This window comes from Ciona intestinalis, chromosome 5, assembly GCF_000224145.3.
Source record: "Ciona intestinalis chromosome 5, KH, whole genome shotgun sequence".
Taxonomy (NCBI): Eukaryota; Metazoa; Chordata; class Ascidiacea; order Phlebobranchia; family Cionidae; genus Ciona; species Ciona intestinalis.
The window spans coordinates 2,009,025-2,026,860 of NC_020170.2; the positions used below are offsets into that span (position 1 = coordinate 2,009,025).

A 17,836-nucleotide genomic window follows, 5' to 3' on the forward strand; every position below is an offset into this window, starting at 1 on the left:
TGAATTGCGCTACAGTAATAAGGAGACTTGTACCTGTCGAAAGGGTTACGGGTTCGAGGCTCGAACCTGTTATAGAGTGTATGTCCTTGGCCAACCCAATAGTTCTAACCCAGAGGTAATGGGTTCAAGGCTCTAAGCTGCTAAGGTGTTCCGTCTTCCCTCACCCACTATATATATATTATAATGGTCGTTCAAAAACATTTCCTACCCTGGCAACAGTTTTTGTTGCCAAGAGCAGCAAATACCTCGTTGCCCATCACATGTTTAAATGGTGACAGTCATTTATGCTAATCACTGTTTTTGTAACGCCTGATTATATTATCCATTACTTTGAAACTTTTTTTCCCGGTGCCAGATTGCTGAAGCACAGCGTTGCTGAACTACATTTTTTCTCACCGTACGTTAAAAACAACAAAAATTTGATGACGCAAATTACCTGCTAGTCAATTTAGTACATCGCCTCAGACCCCAGACACTTGCACTTAATTGAAACAATTTTTGCGTCGGCGAGCCTCTTATTTTCACTGGAATTACCTCGTTTGAGGCTCAGGGCGAACGCCGATTCCCTCATTCCGATCAAACGCACTTTACCTCTTATTTCTGCCGCGTGAAGCTTATAATATAGAGAGATAGGGTTACAAAACGTTCGTCCGGTTGTAAGGATGTGATTTATTAGTAAGCCTGAGATTTTTACGCCTCGTCTGAGCATCGTTTATGTGAAAGTTAAGATATCAAGAAATAATAGACAGGGATAAACAATTTATTAATACAGCACTGTTAGATACTTAGAGCAATGAATTTAATTTCTCGGAATTTTTTTGTTATTTTCCTGAAAAGACTTTCTACATACGGGTTTGAAACCATCCTCTTTATTATTTGTATTATTCAAATTGCCGAAAATCATACGAGTTGGGCATTGGCACCTGCCGGATGGGCGTAAGTGCAGTTTGAAGTAAAAATTTCAAAAATTTATTAAGTTGATTCTGTAACAGAGTTCTCGATGGGCCAAGACACGTTGAGAGTTCTTTTCAAAGCCATTTTCCATCCGATGAAAGTTTTAATGAAGAGACACCAAAAAGAAATGTGACAATTAATCTTCCAGTCTATTGTAGCAAGGGGCGGAGAGGTAAAATGCGACGAAATTGGGCTTAATCTAAAAATGACTAAATTAGACTTAATTTAAAGTAGGTTCAAGTTCTTCTGTGTTAAAACTGCGACTACGCAGAATAAAGACATGCCTATAAAACCACATAACAAATCTTTTCGTATGCTTTGGCAAAACAAATCTATACAACAAACGCTGTCTTGAATGAATGATTAAATGAATGTAACTTACTTTATCCCCGCTTAACCATAAAACGACAGTCGTTATAACACGTGTGTTCATACATTTCGTGTCAGCTTACGAGTTACCTGTTGTACTTTCTCAACCGCCAAACTGTTAAAAAAACACTTATATTCTCCAGCATTATCACACCTACAATGGAATATATGTAGCCTTGACGCATCTTCGGCTGTAGCTGCCGACCAAGGATACTGGAAAGCAATAAAGTTATGCGAAACAGAGTTCAAATACGAAAAGTAAGCATTGTAAATATAATTTACGAAATTAGAATTGTTGTTTAGACACGCGAGTTAATTTGATTTTAATTGTCCACGTTTTACGTGGTATATTATTATAACTATTTTAGTAGGGTTGGGAAAGATAGGACGCATTTTCTATTTTCTCGTCCGGTTTCGAAATAAACAAAGAACATTCAACGAATTATAAAACCGTATCCTAACGACTCTTTTGGATTTAACAACGGTGTATGGTATTCTCATGACTACCATAGACCGTTGGTAATTGTTTAAAACACGATCAGGATGTTTGGATATTATGCTTTAAAGATGTCCCGTCTTTCCCACCCTACTATATAACTTTCGTATGCTAATCAAAAAAATCGTATATGATCATTTTCTTAAGTTTAGTTATGTTTATTTTAAGATGGAATTGCTCACTGGTGCTTCCCCGGAGTCGAAACCACAAAAGAAACACATCAAGATTTAATGACGGTGTTTTACCAATTGGACTCGAAGGTTAATAAGGTTTCTATGAAACGCCTTACTAGCCAGTTGCCCAGCTTAGATATTTACATAAATATCTTTTATCTGCCGACGTAAACAATCATTTAAAATGTAGAACAGTCTGGTGGCGTATACTAAAATGCCGTAAAGATTTTATAATTGATAAATATCTAAGTTGTAATTGATTTTGAAAGATTGTGTTTTTTAATTTCTTAATTCTCTGTTTTTATAGTTTTTTTAAATCTACAGATTTTACAGACGTACTTTTAAACTATATCTTACTTGAACATATTATATACGGTAGAGTGGGGAAAGATAGGACACATTTTTATTCTGTTTTGTCGTCCCTTTAGGTAATGAACAAAAAACATTCAAAAAATTACAAAATTGTACCTTCACGACTCCCATAGAGTTATAGACAATCGGTAATTGTTTAAAACACGATTAGGATATTGGGATATTATGTGTCCCATCCCCCACAGTACTATATAGTAGGGTGGGGGAAGATGGGACACCTTTAGTACATAATATCCAAATATCCTAATCTTGTTTTAAACAATTAACAACGGTCTATGGGAGTCGTGAGGATACGCTTTTACAATTCTTTGAATGTTTCTTGTTTACTAGTAAAGTGGAAGAGAAAATAGAGTTGAAAGGTGTCCCATCTTCCCCCAACCTACTGTACGTTTATGTGTATACCATATTTATCCTCACGTGGTGGGCCAACGACAGTTGTTATAACAGTGTTCAGTTTCATACACCTTGTGCCATTAGTTGTACCACAAGTGCAACTTCATAAGTGATTGTTATACTTTTTTCATTTCTAAACGGCCCGATATTTTAAAAGATACTAAAGAAGCAGCATACTATTATGCAATAACCAGAGCTGGCATTGCTCATTCAATTACACGGTCTTGTTCGACGGGTGCAGTGCCAGGTAAATACCAAAGATGTCTCAAGTTATAAATTTCTAATATAAATGTAGACTAAAATACTCTGTATGTACCGTAGAGGTGAATGTATACGACATACGTGTTACTTTTGGTTTTTCATTTTTTTCAACCATTTTAAATTTGTCAATGATTTAAGAAGTATTTTAGTAAGTTTGAATCTAGATAGCTTGATTGATTATCCTTGCTGGCACGGGAAAACAACGGTTATTATAACATCGCCTATGTCCTGTTTAATAGACCCCGTGTCCGCTTACGAGTTAACACGTGTGTATTCTCGTTTAATTTAAGATTAAGCATCGTTGGCTTGAATGCTTTAAACACATTTGCTGTTATCTCATAATTAACTCACTTTCTGTTTATAAAACGGCAAAAATTCGTTCGCAATCTAGTTAAATACGTTTTGGCACGAAAGATATGGCTCCCAAATTTACCAACTTTGTTACACACAGGGTGCAAGTGCTACGAAGGCTTTAAAACAAGGAACTTCGTAAAACATGTTCATAATCTATGTATAAATCCTGTTGAAGTGAAAGTCACCGGGAATTACATTAGGTCAAAGAGTACGTCATCAGTGGAATTACCGCATGGTGTCTCCTCGACCGAGAACTGTACCAGTGACGTGGTAGGTAGCTTTTTAAGAATATATTACTATGGGGTAAGATGGGATACTGTTAGCTCCTAAATTCCATATTTCTTGGCCGTGTAATGAACACTAAACATGATAAACATCGTATTGCTCTGAACGCGCGTGTGCCTTTTGGTTATCTTTATCACTATATGTGTTTTGCGCCTTTGGCTGGACTAAAAAAAAACGATATTAAAACGGTAAAAATGTTTTTTTGATCACCAGGACCAGAACTTTTGGACTAGAACTTCCAGAACTGTAACGTAATCCGGATACCAAAACAGTTGTATTGTAATTTTGGCTAAAAGTCTCGCATTTGTTAAAACGCCAGTCAACTCAAAATATTCATAAAGCTAAATTATTCTATTTTTTTCTAAAATTTATGTTTTTAAATGACGAACTCTTTGGGGATTAACGAAGAAATGTCGTTCCTTATACTGAAAACATTTGCTCATGGGTTACAATTTGTGCGCTAAACCCATCAGTTGAACAGTTGATAACAAAAAATGTATAAAAATTATAAAAAATGTATAGAAATAGACAAAAATGTATAAAAATTATGCAAGTTTCCTTTTCCAGACTTGGGAATGGAGGGGGTGCAGTGATAATATCAACTATGGAGTTAGACAGAGCAAGAAATGGTTCGAACCAAACTCTAAGAGACGCAAGAAACGTCTAATGACATCGTCTGACAAACTGAATTTGCATAACGCTAACGTTGGGCGGAGGGTAAGTAGTTCTGTTTGCTTTTCTTTAGTACTAAGCGAAAATTACCAGGCATACTGGGTCAGAGCGATTTGTTCTTTCGTCGCAATTTCAACGATTTGTAAACTTACAAACAATCTTTTGTCGCAAAATTGTTGCAACTAATGTCAGATAAAATGCCGTTAATGATGCGACAATGGAGTCGTTTGTTCATCGCCAAAAAATTCGCTTCCCGAATCGACAATCGTTTGATTGGCCAATTACAGTCGAACGTTCTCGCACGGCGACGATTGCTGTTTGTTTATCGCGCCACTTATTGGTGATGTCACAATAATGCACTTATAGAGCCATCCGAGACGACGAACGCGGTGTTGTAAAAGCTAGCGAGGGTTTAAATGTCAATTTCTCAGACTTTACTTTACCAGACCACCCGCTCAAACCAAACCAGTGCAAATTGTTGCGCACAGACCTACAAACCTCTTTTCTCATGATATAGGGGAAACAGGCGTGAGCTGGCACGTTTTTTCATTTATATAATAAACTATTGGCTGTAAAACGCACGGTGGTAAAAGTGTTTTAAGGTTTACAATTTCGCCATCATACGCCTAAGTAATTCCGGTCACGTGTCGTATTATGACGTCATGAATTTCTTAAATTACCAATAGTATACGTGGGAACATAATTGGTCACATTTGGCACGAGATCAAAGCTTTCGTCTCCTGATCAAAGAAAAGTAGTGACACTGAGTAAATCATAATTCTTTTGACAACACATTTATTTGTAATTGGCAATTGAATTTTTCTATCTTCTTACATGCGGAAACAGCTGTAAAACACGAAGTTAATATTTACTTTAGTAAAAACTTCTTTGGTAAATGGCTCCACTATTTCACCAAGTTTTATTCAGTAAATATCTTTAAAATCAGCCTTTACCTTGTTCTTCTTTGATAAAGTTTTAAAGAGACAAAATAAACACAATCTATGTGTTGCTTGGCCTGCTGAAATGTGATCTTAAGGTACGCGATTTTTCAGTGGCTGTTTCGTTTTTTAAATTTTGGTGGCAACTTTTAACTACATTTGAGCATCTCTATCCAAATACAAGTTTTCATGTTTCGTTTGTACATTCCCGTTTAATAGTATGTAATAAAGTATAGTGAGGTGGGGTAAGGTGATACATGTTTTTATTCCATTTTTTTGTTCCATATGGTTGTAAACAGAGAATATTTACAAAACTATACAACCGTATCCTTATACCTTTAAAGGGCGTATGTGTTAACGGTATCCCATCTTACCCCACAGTAGCATACGTAATAACGTCTCAACCAGAATAAAGTTTTCTAGCCACAGCAAATGATGATGAATTGGTTTTGTATTTGGTTTCAGCCTTTTCTCCTCGAAGTACTTAAAGTTTTTCTTGTTTGTTAGGTCTACGAGGATTTAACCGCATTAAATTGTGTGTGTTCTGGTTTATCTGGTTCATGTGCTCTTCGTACTTGCTGGAAACGTCATCCAGACCTCCGCGTGGTGGCAGCAGAGCTGAAGAAGTTGTACAAAAAAGCAAGGCCAGTCGTTCTAGCAACCCAAACACGGAACCCAACTAGATATAAAATCACGAGTAGGTTTTTAAATTTTGAATTTTCGTCGCTCATACTTTGTAAGGTTAATGTATGTTTAGCTGGATCTGGACGCGTACGGAAACTTTTTAAAAAGGAACTTGCTTACTTTAACCGGACCCCCGATCTATGCGAGCCTGACGAAATTACTGGTTCTCTCGGCACGAAAAAGCGGGAATGCAAACTGCGGTCAAATGATGCTGGCGACTGTCGCAGACTTTGTTGTCGAAGGGGCTTTTATGATGTAACCAAAGAAATCACTTATACATGTAATTGTCAGTTCCACTTTTGTTGTAGGGTGACATGCCAGGTTTGTAGACGAAGCGAAACGTTGCATATTTGTAACGGATGAGATTAGCTCCCTCATAATAAAGAATACCCATGATCTCGCTTCGTTAGGAGACGCCAGACGTTACGCTTCGCTTCGTGTTGTTGCATTTCGTTTTTCAGCTTGGCTTTTGCATTCTATTTATTTTTTTGATTTGTAAAAATGTTTAAATAAACGGCTTTACAAAAAAACGGCAGGCGAAAGCAATTCTACATTAAAGATCATCGACCTCTTAAGTTTCTTCTGCAGTTAACTTTTATACATTAAGAGCAGTTGTACTTAAAAAATACAGCAATATATGGCAAAAAGCAGTACAACTGAAGAGTAGTCCAATTCAGTTGATCACATTCTAAGACGTTAGCGTTGCAAGAAACGACAAAGGCTTTGAATCCGCTTCTTCTTTTTTCTCTGACTGCACCCCTTTCAATTCATTATTAGAGCTTCCAAATATAGCTACAGGTCGTATAGGTGATGGGGTTGGAGTTGGAAGAGATAAGTCGATATGTGCAGGAGGTGTTGTTGGGGTCGGAGGTGTATGGGTTATAGTGGGAACAATTGGCTCATTTAAAGTTGGACTGCTTGGTGTATTTTCTGCTTCCTCTGGCTCAACTGGTTTAGAGACTGGTTGTTCAGTAACTGGTTCGACTGGTGGTGCTTCTGGTTCAATTATTGGTTCAATCCGTTTTTCGATTACTGGTTCCACTGGGGCTTCAACTACTGGTTCATCAGCTGGTGGTTCAATAATGATCTCAGGTGGTTCGATCACTGGTTCAATTACTGGTTCAATTGGTGTCTCAATTATTGGGTCAGAGGGTGCCTCTGGTTCATTAGGTGGTTCTGTAATCGGTTCTTCTGGTATCTCAACCACTGGCTCTGCTGGTGTCTGTGTCTCTACTGGGTCTGCTGGTGGTGTTTCAATTACTGGTTCTGCTGGTGGTGTTTCAACCAGTGGCTCTGCTGGTGTTTGTGTCTCTACTGGTTCTGCTGGTGGTGGTTCAATTACTGGCTCGGGTGATGTTTCAATTACTGGAACCTCTGCTAGTTCCGGTGTCTTATTTTCAGTTACCTCAATTGGTTTCTCCGGTTCTTCTGTTGTTTCAATATTTTTCAACAAAGGGTCGTCCACCACCGGTTCCACCACGAAGCGATCAATCTTTTTTGGCGGCGCCAGCGTAGATTGCGTCACGATTGCGTCATCGCCAATTCCGGCTTTACCAGACGCATGCAGCCTCACACCGTACAAAGTTCCAGGATCTAGATTTTCAAATTTCTGCTCAGTTGACTTGTCCCCACACGCATTGACTTGGTACTCCTGGATGATGGCCGGAACAGCAATCTCAGTATCGTCTTCCGTCTTCAGTTTACTTAAAGTAATAGTGACGTCATTGCAGTGGCCCTCCACCCCCCACCACATGACGTTGAAGGACTGTTGTGTGACGTCATCAATTGGAATATTGACATTCAACACTGCACCGGGTTCTAAAAAGTTTGAAATTTAGTTTAAGCAAGATAGTCGCAAATGGTGATATAGCATATTTGCATAGGTTGGGGTAAGATGGTCCATGTTTCCACTCTCTTATCGTCCCATTTGTTAGTAAACAAAAATATTTACAGAATTGTTTAATATCCTCACGACTATATTAACAAGCGTTTACAAAATATAGCCTGCCATCTTACCCTATATTATACATATTATTGTTTTTGTATTCTACAAACGGAAAGGTTTACAGTTTCTCTCTCTATTTAATTGTTGGGGTCTTCAATGTCGGTTATATTGTTACAAAGTTTAAAACAATAATTTACTCGTATAAGCTTCAATGGTAGTCGGTTTCCCTCCAACGTTTCTTGCTCGTGGTGTAACTTCTACTTTGTACAAAGAGCCTGGTACAAGTCTACCAAACACGTGACTTGTGCTGGTTACCACTTCCGAAAACGGAGTTTTATTTTCGGATTCTTCCAAACATTCGATTGTCACTTTATATTCATCCGCCCCTGCGTCGGGTGCAGACCACCTGACGTCAATTTCACGCTTGGTTGCAGATTCAACTCGTAGATTTTCAACGCAGTTTGGTCCTAAAAGGATAATCATCATTATTGTGATTCATTCGTCGTCGTCTAGAGCAGCAACTCGCGTGTTAAATTGGTTTTGCGTGCGCTGCAAGCATGGTAGTTTAATTTGTTACCACCGGGTTGCACAAATTGGCGTCAAATGTCTTGCCCACAGCCACACGCTCGCCGACTGTTACTGCAGCCTGGAGTTTATGTACAACGTTTTGTTCAACGTACAAGAAACCAGTACAAACAGTGTAAGAGCTAAAGCAACGTATGGTTACAGTGTTGCATCTATGACTAACTCGAACATTCGTTTACGTTAGCAACGAAATGTACAAGCTAATGAAAAAAATAGGTTTACATATAAGAAATAGTGAGTATGAACCTGTTGTGAACGAATTAGTTGTAACTTCGCTTTCCAGTTGATTACTTATGGCGAAGATACAGAAGGTATAAGATGTAGAGGGCCGAAGCTTTGTAAAGGTAAAATCTGCAGAATCGGCTGAAACGATAGCTTGCTTTTCTGGACTTCCTAAAAAGTCAAAAACGTATGAAAAGGTCCTGAGAGTTGCGCATGTATGAGAAACTATTGCTGGTAACTGTATGTTTCGTACCTTTACACTTAGCTGTAAGTCGATAGTTTTCCACGCCCCCCAAACTCGGCTCCCATGAGCAGGTGATGGATTCCCATGTACTTACGTCACGCGGGAAGAAAAGGGAAGGGACGGTAGATGGTTCTGATTGGTTGAGGTAAGTTTTTAAATTTTCAAATACTACACTTATTTTCTATTCTATGTGGGTGAGGTGCCGCGGCGTGGCACGCCATGGTACTAGGTTTTGTAAAATCTGCAGTGTAATTTATTTTATCTTAAGTGTAGAATTGCAACTCCTAAACCGGCACGAGGTGTATAAAACGCAGCACACGTGTTATAGGATTGTGGTTGCCCCTCCACTTTTTATCCTATGAAAATCAATAATAACATTTATTTATGTTATATATTATAACATTTTTTTTACTTGTAGAAAATGTTCCACTGACAGTTGACGATTCCCTGCTATCTCTCAATGCTACCACTTGGATGCAGTAGAGACTTCCGGGTTGAAGATCATCGATGACGTAATAAGGTTTATAAAGATCTTCAATATTACGCCCGTCGTCTTGCTTGTCCTCTCGCCTATTTGTAAGTGAGTGTATTTATTAATGTTAAAGCTGATTTACTTTTTCGCACAACGTAAATTATGTCACCACTATGAGAGCGTGTATCAAAATGAAAATAATTGCTGTAACTTAGTGGTAAGCTACAACTAGTAAGCGGACACGCTGTGTATAGAGTATAGTACGGTATAGGGGAAGATGGAACACCTTTTTATTGTATTTTCACGTCCCATTTGGTAGTAAACCAAGAACATTAAAAGAATTATAAAACTGTATGCTTACAACTTCCGTAGACCATTGTTTGTTTTTAAAAATACGATCAGGATGTTTGGATACTAAAGGTGTTCAATCTTACTCCACAGTACTATATATTAAGTATAAAGTGCTATATAAAAAGCATCCGTGTTATAACGTTGGTCATTGATCTGCCACTCAAGGCCAAAAATGGTATTACTCCAGGCGACCATATATAATACCTGACACGAAGAGTGTATGAATCTATCCTTCCAGCTGCAGGAGGCCACTGTATGTGTTGACTTGTGCAAGTTTTTATTGTGTATTCAATATCACCGCACATGCCAGGTTCTGAAGAAATGTTGACAGGTAGCATAGATTTATACATACTCATATAAGAATTGGGTGAAATATGAGACAGCTTTTAGTTATATTTTCTCGTCCCATTTGGTAGTAAACAAAGAACATTAAAAGAAATATAAGTTCTCATCCCCACGGCTTCTGTAGACCGTTATTAATTGTTTAAAACACGATCAGGATATTCGGATATAATGTAATAAGGTTTCGTATATTCCCGCAACCTACCATAATATAAATATTTTAATAAGACGTCAAAACGTCGGTTAGCAAATACATGTACAAACAACTAAGTTATACAACGTGTCTGATTCAAATTAAGAGAAAATTTCAATTATATGAACAAAAAACGGCATTTTTTTATTAAACGGAAAATTATTATCATCCTTAGTATAAGACAATGTATAAGTTCAGTTTAAGAAAAACCTGTAACAAAGCTTGCAATCGCTCTCTTGCTGCTTTTATTTTTCGCATTCGTGACGATTCCTACCGTGTAGGTTGTACCAGGAACCAAACCTGTAATAGTAAAAAGTTGTGGTTAAATATTTAAATTTTCCCGCAACAAGAAATTATCAGAATACAACAATTAGTTCTAAATTTAGAGCAATAAATTAAAACCCTTTTTTTAATTGTCCGTTACACAGAAGAGTGGGGTAATATGGGACGTTTTTAATATATGTCTTTTCCAGTCCCATTTTATAGCAAGTAAAGGACAGTTACAGAAATAAGTAACCCTAGTCCGCGACTCTAAACTAGCGTTGTTAATTGTCCAAAACACGATCAGAAAATGAGGAGGTTAGGTGCTAACAGTATCCCATCCTACGCCGCAATACAAAACATATAAGCATGAAAAACTCGTAAGCGGGCACGAGGTGTATAAAACAAAATATCTGCGTTGTTAACAACTATAACATTGCCCCTCCACGCGATAATAAACAGGTTACATTCATTTATATATTCACCAGTGAATTGATACCGATTCCCTTTCACCCCTCTTGGCTGGGTATTTCCCTCGACCCCTTCTTTCGGTGAAAGATACAAGTCGTAGTCGTCGACGTCACCCGGGGAAGGAGCCCACGTGATCTGTACCTCGTCAGCTTTGACGTCACACGGTACAATGCCAGCTACTTCCAGTGGGACTGATGACGTTATAGATTTTTGTTAATTATAGGTAAAATGAATGGTTTAGTAATAGTTGATTTACAACTTTTTTTAACGTTTTATTTTAATGATATTTTTTGTATTTTAAGTTTTTCAATCTTATAAATAGAAAATTCAACAAAGTACTAAAAGCTTTAGTCAAAAGCCTTAAATTTCTTTTTCTTGCAACGTCGTGAAACATTACTCCTTTTGAATAAGCTTCGGTGCCAATGATAGGCCTAATAGCTGTGAAGCGGTGTCTTAATTAACCAATTGTAATTAATTAAAAAAAACCAATTACCTAGCAAATCATACTTACTATACGTAACGCTTATAAATAAATAACACAAAGCATGCCTCATCTTTAAATACTAAACATTCAAAACGATCTAGTTCAAATATCCCAGATATTGAAAAAAACACTCGAACCTAAACAAAACATTAAAATCCTAGTTACATAAATTTACATGGTATAAACACGAACCTGTGCATTCTGTAAACAGTTGAGGCCTACTGGATATATCATGGGCATGACAAGTTACTTTACATTCGTACAATCTTCCAGCAGTTAAGCCGTTAAATGTGTTGTGAGTTCTCGTCAGTTTGTTTATTACGACAGGATTTTCTAAACACGAGTTTTGATTTTAACTTATTATTTGTCATTTGTAAATTATCTTGTAAGTTAACACTTTAAAAATGCATTGCACGTATGTTTAATTCTGTTCCCTTTAAAAATAAACAATGTTTACAGAAATATATATATACCCATATCCTCAAGTCTCTAAAATTGTTATTTTTATTTTTCGTTAAAAACAAGATTCAATATGGGACAATATGTGCTAAAAATATCCATCTTACCCCACAGTATACCATTCATATTTTTATACAATTTTACTTGTTCTGTTTTCGGTTTCAGACAATTCCAGGCTGTAGCTTTCCACAAAACCTTCCGGTTTCTTCCACTTGATTGACATTTCGTGGTGAGTGACGTCATGAAACGTGAGGTCACAGACGTGACGTGGTGCTGACGTATTAAGGAACAAGTTTAAACTGTAAGTGATACTGTAAATAATCTATTACAAAAACCTACCTGTTATCATTGAAATTGACGCAGCTTCGCTATGTACACCGTTAGTTACCGTTGACACCGTGACAGTATATTTCGTCCCGGGAACTAAACCTTTAAACAGATGGCTCGTTTTACGTAATCCAGTGACGTCAGTATCTGACGTCACGTCGTCGGGTGGTGACAGCCTGCATGCGTAACTACTTCGTCTGCCCTTGGCGTGACTCCACTGTAGTTCGAACAAGTTGCTTTCTACTTTGCCAAACTTTAAATCCCTTGGTGGGTGGGGTTCTATAAAGAACAAAAATCGCTTTAACCAACTGTCACTATAACTGATAGAGTATTGTTTCAAATAAGAATAATATATAGACACACAAACCTTTGTATATAGTAGGGTGGGAGAAGATAAAACACCTTTTCATTCTGTTCTCCTGTCCCATTTGGTAGTAAACATTAAGCATTCAATGAAATATAAAACCGTATATATCCCCACGACTCTCATATAGTTAATACCATAGAGTCATAAACCGTCTTCCCCAACCCTCCTATATTAAACACAAACGGTATAGTTTATTACTTTAGTTATATAGTAGGATGGGGGAAGTTGGGCACCTTTAGCACATAATATTCAAATAGCCTGATCATTTTTTAAATATTAACAACGGTCTATGGGAGTCGTGAGGATATAGTTTTATAATTATTTGAATGTTCTTCGTTCACTACTAAAAGGGACGAGAAAATAGAGTCAAAATGTGTCCCATCTTCCCTCACTCTACTATATATTTAAACGTATTACTTGTAGCAACGTGAGCGTTGGTTGTACAGCCAAGCTGACCGTCTTCAACTTGTGGAACTACATCCACAGTGTAACTTGTACCACCTTTTAGTTTTGTGAATGTATAGCTCGTACTGGCATGACCTTTTATCTAAAGAAATGCATTGCAGAAAATTAGATATAGTAGGTAGGGGTAAAATGGACCATGTTTTCAATTTATTTTATTCTTATATGCTATAGTAAACAAAGAATATTTACAGATTTGTATAACTGCATTTATACGACAGTAAAAGAGCGTTGTTTATCGTTAAAACACGATTAGTAAACTAGGTATATTACGTGCTAATGTAATCCTATATTCCCCCACACTAATTCTTATATTTTTAATACGTTAGCAAAACACTACCATAGTTTTGGATTTTATCTTTTCTGGCGGAAAAATTCGAAGCTGGTACGTCACTTCTTTGCCTTGCATGTTAGTAGGCGGTGACCACGTGACTTGGAATGAATTAGTCGTGACGTCATCGAATGTGATGTCACGCACTCGAATTTCTAAAATACATTGTGTTAATACGTCACAATAGCATTTAAAATTACGCCACGTCGTTGATTACGTCACGTTTTTGTTACGTCATACCTTCGTCATCAATTTCCGTCTCCAATGAGTTCAGAGAGCTAACTGATGACGTCGAAACGAAGGAACGAGCTGTTCGTATCCGACGTGGTGGCTTACTGGGTGCACTTCCCATTCCTAACTTAAACAACACCCTAAAACAAAATACGATCTTTAAAACATTCTATTTGTATAAACAGAAATGACCTTTAAAATTTCTATAAACCTATACCTCACCCCAAAATACCATTTCTGACTTTCTAAATCTAAGCTACACCCTGAAAAAACACAGGGTTTGCAAAATTCAATTTCTAACCTTGTAAATTCAAAATACACCCGAAAACCGAAACGAATTGTCAAAATTTGATTCTATTCTGCACAACTACTAAAACGAACGCCCTTATAAACTGTAGACATTCTATATAGTTGTCCAGGTGTTTATGAAACAGCATTTAAATGTCACACGACCACGATTAAACGTCAAACTATTGTGTATGTGGCTTTTAATTCAGCAGAGGTCAGAGCTTCATAACATTGTATTGAATCAAGAATACCAAGCTATTAAATTTCTTGTCCGTTCATTGTTTTAATGCTGCGGACACGTTTCTTTAGTTTAGTGAATACCGAAGACAAGACATTTATAGTTTTCTATTAAATATTAGTTTAGGTTTAAATTATATACAAAATATATTTAAAATAACGCATGAGCCAACAAAACTGAGTCGATTATAAGAATAGGTCTATACACGTAAATAACACGAAACAATATTGTACGCTTTAAAAATCAAGCTTAAACATTCTTTTTCTTGCTCCACATTATAGTTTTTAATAGTTACCTACAATATAATATTAACTGCGACGTTACGTCATTAACTGTGACGTCACACTTATATTGCCTACTGTAAAGTATAAAACATCAAAATTGTTTCAAAATTTGAAAAAAATGATATCGACCACTTCAGAGAAGAATATAGTAGAGTGGGGGAAAATGGGACACCTTTTCGTTTAGTTTTCTCCTTTTTTTGGTAGTAAACAAAGAACATTTAAAACCGTTTCTTCACGACTTCCACAGACCGTTGTTAATTGTTTAAAACACGATTAGGCTATTTGGGTATTATGTGTCGAAGGTGTCCCATCTTCCCCCACTCTACTATATAAAACTTTAATTAGAGTTGTAACAAATTACTACGAGGGTACTTTAAATTTAGGAATCTGAAATATCATGTGTGAATTACAGTACCCTATCATGAGAAAAAGAGTTACATCGGTAGTGGCCTAACTCGTATAAAGCAATACAACGATTTTAACAGTTATTTCCTGCATAAAAGAGCTATGTTATATTGTGTGCTATATACTTTTATTTAATATAGTAGCTGCTGTTTTTTTATATGTTGTAACTTGTGTTTAGATTTTGAACGGAAATACAGACCTGAAAAAAATTGATAAGCAATATGTCGTCAGCCCCTCACTCCGATGCTACAATTGGGTGCGTTCTGGTGATATCAACGCTACTATTGCTAAACTTTTGGTAAGTAGGAATAATATGAATGCATGTGGTCCGGCGCCGTTGCATAGTGATTACCTGCATTTCATTCTCCCGCGTTTTAACTTGTTAATCCTTCCTGTACAGAACCTGTTAAAACAAAAGTGTTTCCCGTTTATAATAGAGTGGGACGTGTGTACAGATCAAAACATTGCACATATTTTCTGTTTAAAGGTTTTGTTAATCTGCTGCTTGCTGCTAAGTTTCGGTCAGACAATATTTCTTTAATTTAAGATCAAGCGGTTTCAATGTTTTGAAAATTCACGCAACTTTATTTGGAAAACGTATTATGACGTCAGTGACTCGTGCGTCAGGTATTAAAGGGGAATTCCCCGGTTGCGTTGCAGCTTTACTAGGAGTGACGTCACGCAGAGAAGTAACGTCATTGTTTGTTCGAACTTTGCAGGAGATGTATAAACTACGGAGATAAGACATTGCGTTTACCTTTTACGACAGTTGAACTAAAATAACATTTTAAAATGACAAATTTTCGAATCAACCAAATAAAATTAAAAAAAAACAAGAATGAATTGAAATATCGTTTCTTATTTTCCAATAATCAACTTTAAACGTTTTACCGAAATGAGTTAATTTACTTCAGTGGTTTACAAAATACCACAATACCTAGGTTAAGCATTTATGACAAATCATATACAAACTTTTATCTATAGTACCATACATGAAATATGTGGGCTATGATAAACCATACGTTTCCTTAAATTAGTCGGATAGCACGCTGGTTCAGTAAATCCAGAAGCCATAGTAAACCAAGCCCTGTTCCAACCTTGGTCTGGATACCTTGGTCGCTGCTTACCTCTTTGAAAAATTCCGACCGGTCGGAAACGGACGCGGTTGTATCCGATCTAAGCCGATCTCACTCTCACTCAATTGAACAGGGAACTCAGCAGACGAGTCTGTTTGTCCTCCACGACCCGGAAAAGCAAAAATAAAGAAGGTTGGCATATATAAACCTCGCTAGCAAACCAAACGTCACTTACTTTCAAATCAATCAACACACGATGACGTCATTACAGTACGAACAAGTTTCTCGAACCTTCTCAACCAACAAGGTACGTCATCATTTTATAGAATTTAAATATCGTCGCAAATCTTCTTGGTGTGTTACATGAATGTTTCGTTTCAGGTGAACTCGCGAAAACGTCGATCTGATGACGTCACAATAAGCGTCGCAAAGAAACGTCGTTCGAATTCTGCTGGGAAAGAACGCGATCGACTTCATGTATTTAACCCAGCACTAGAGACGCTACAGAGCGTAATACCTGTTCGTTTAACAGAGCAGAGAAAACTCCACAAGAAACAAACACTCCAGGTGATTATTTTGTTGGCAACACTGTTTATCTGGCAACACTTCTTACCCGATCTAACATAATGCTAACGATGCAGTTGGCGATCCGTTACATCAATTTCCTCCGTGGCTGTTTGGATGGTACACGAGATTGGAAGGAAAGAAACAGATTTTGGTGTCGAACTCAGGATGAGATGGTCATCGACGCTATCGATCAAGCCGCTGCTGGACATAACGTTCATTGTGATGTGACGTCACCACAGATGACGTCACCAGAAAGTGAGTCACCTCCACCACCATCAGGATCTTATACACAGATCAACTACGAAACAGTTCAGCCTTTCATTATGGATCACAATCAGGATTGTTCACCTCAGTTACGTCACTGGAACGAAGAAAGCCCGTGTTGTGACGTCACATATCCCTTGGAAACAACGTCAATTCAAAATCTACAAAACTATGACCAACTCTATTCTCAATACGACCCAACTACGTCATTCCTGACGTCATACTTCCAACACAACAGTATTCCTCAAGATGACGTAATGAAATCAAACATTGCGAACTTACCAGTACTTGACCCACATAACTTAATAGAAAACCCATCTTCAAATTACGACATACCCAATAACTGTAATGGAAACCCACCCTTAAATAAGCTCGACTGTGCACAGCAGACTGTAGCGAGCTCAACTTTATTTGCGGACCTCGAAGAAATTTTGTCTTCACCAGAAAACAATTGTTATCTTCCTGAAAGTCCTGAGAGCGGTTATTACTCGTAGTCGTGTTTGTTCGTGTTGTAAATAAATTTAATTTAATACTGCAGTTAACTGTTCGTGTAAGACAGAGTTGAAAAATATTGAATAAATTAAATAGGCAGTTAACGTTACAAGAAGTTTAAAACATTAAATAGTGTATAAAATTGCTCTACTATTATATCCACACCTTACACCACGGAAAAATCTGTGCGATTCGGAAAGTATGCTCTTCTTGATTTTACAAAAAGATCAGAAATTTGTCAGGAAATTTTTACATATTATGTAGAAAGTCGTTTGTAAAAATACAAATATATTTGGGTGGGGGAGGATGGGACACTGTTTGATTAGATTTTCTCGGCCAATTTGGTAGAAGACAATAAAAAAATTAAAGAGGTATAAAACTACATCCTCCCGACTCCAATAGGCCATTGTTAATTGTTTAAAACACGATCAGGTTATTTAAATATTATGCGCTCAAGGTGTCCCGTCTTCTCCCACCCTACTACATAAAGAATTGATGTAACAGTTTATAGGTGTAACAAACTA

At 37.1% G+C, this 17,836-nt stretch overlaps 3 protein-coding genes across 3 annotated transcripts; 2 read left to right on the forward strand and 1 right to left on the reverse strand.

The window, feature by feature from the left end:
• The first annotated feature begins 45 nt into the window (after positions 1-45).
• LOC778722 (protein Wnt-7b) lies at positions 46-6,481 on the forward strand. Its single transcript, XM_026834441.1, has 9 exons — positions 46-936; positions 993-1,126; positions 1,467-1,581; positions 1,988-2,079; positions 2,915-3,004; positions 3,470-3,642; positions 4,225-4,374; positions 5,775-5,964; positions 6,025-6,481. The coding sequence occupies exons 1-9, from the start codon at positions 794-796 to the stop codon at positions 6,312-6,314; spliced, it is 1,377 nt and encodes a 458-aa protein (XP_026690242.1). The 5' UTR covers positions 46-793; the 3' UTR covers positions 6,315-6,481.
• LOC100183237 (receptor-type tyrosine-protein phosphatase beta) lies at positions 6,414-15,199 on the reverse strand. Its single transcript, XM_018812161.2, has 15 exons — positions 15,113-15,199; positions 13,708-13,838; positions 13,477-13,622; positions 13,092-13,221; positions 12,320-12,586; positions 12,125-12,253; positions 11,714-11,854; positions 11,052-11,228; positions 10,516-10,605; positions 9,975-10,083; positions 9,360-9,517; positions 8,957-9,079; positions 8,728-8,874; positions 8,094-8,363; positions 6,414-7,769 (listed from the first exon to the last, which is right to left on the reverse strand). The coding sequence occupies exons 2-15, from the start codon at positions 13,817-13,819 to the stop codon at positions 6,640-6,642; spliced, it is 3,129 nt and encodes a 1,042-aa protein (XP_018667706.1). The 5' UTR covers positions 13,820-13,838; positions 15,113-15,199; the 3' UTR covers positions 6,414-6,639.
• A 1,044-nt stretch (positions 15,200-16,243) lies between these two features.
• Positions 16,244-17,357, forward strand: LOC448996 (twist-like1b). Its single transcript, NM_001032623.1, is given in 3 exon segments — positions 16,244-16,296; positions 16,371-16,556; positions 16,631-17,357. Coding segments are annotated over 3 exon segments (921 nt in total). The 5' UTR covers positions 16,244-16,245; the 3' UTR covers positions 17,315-17,357.
• The last annotated feature ends 479 nt before the right edge of the window (positions 17,358-17,836 follow it).

Coding starts and splice junctions, on each gene's coding strand:
- LOC778722 (XM_026834441.1), top strand. CDS start 794: ATGAATTTAATTTCTCGGAATTTTTTTGTTATTTTCCTGAAAAGACTT. Junction 2,080..2,914: donor TTTACCAATTGGACTCGAAG/GTTAATAAGGTT, acceptor ATATTTTAAAAG/ATACTAAAGAAGCAGCATAC. Junction 3,643..4,224: donor AGAACTGTACCAGTGACGTG/GTAGGTAGCTTT, acceptor TTCCTTTTCCAG/ACTTGGGAATGGAGGGGGTG.
- LOC100183237 (XM_018812161.2), bottom strand. CDS start 13,819: ATGGGAAGTGCACCCAGTAAGCCACCACGTCGGATACGAACAGCTCGT. Junction 11,229..11,713: donor ACTGTTTACAGAATGCACAG/GTTCGTGTTTAT, acceptor TAACGTCATCAG/TCCCACTGGAAGTAGCTGGC. Junction 8,875..8,956: donor ACTTACAGCTAAGTGTAAAG/GTACGAAACATA, acceptor TTGACTTTTTAG/GAAGTCCAGAAAAGCAAGCT.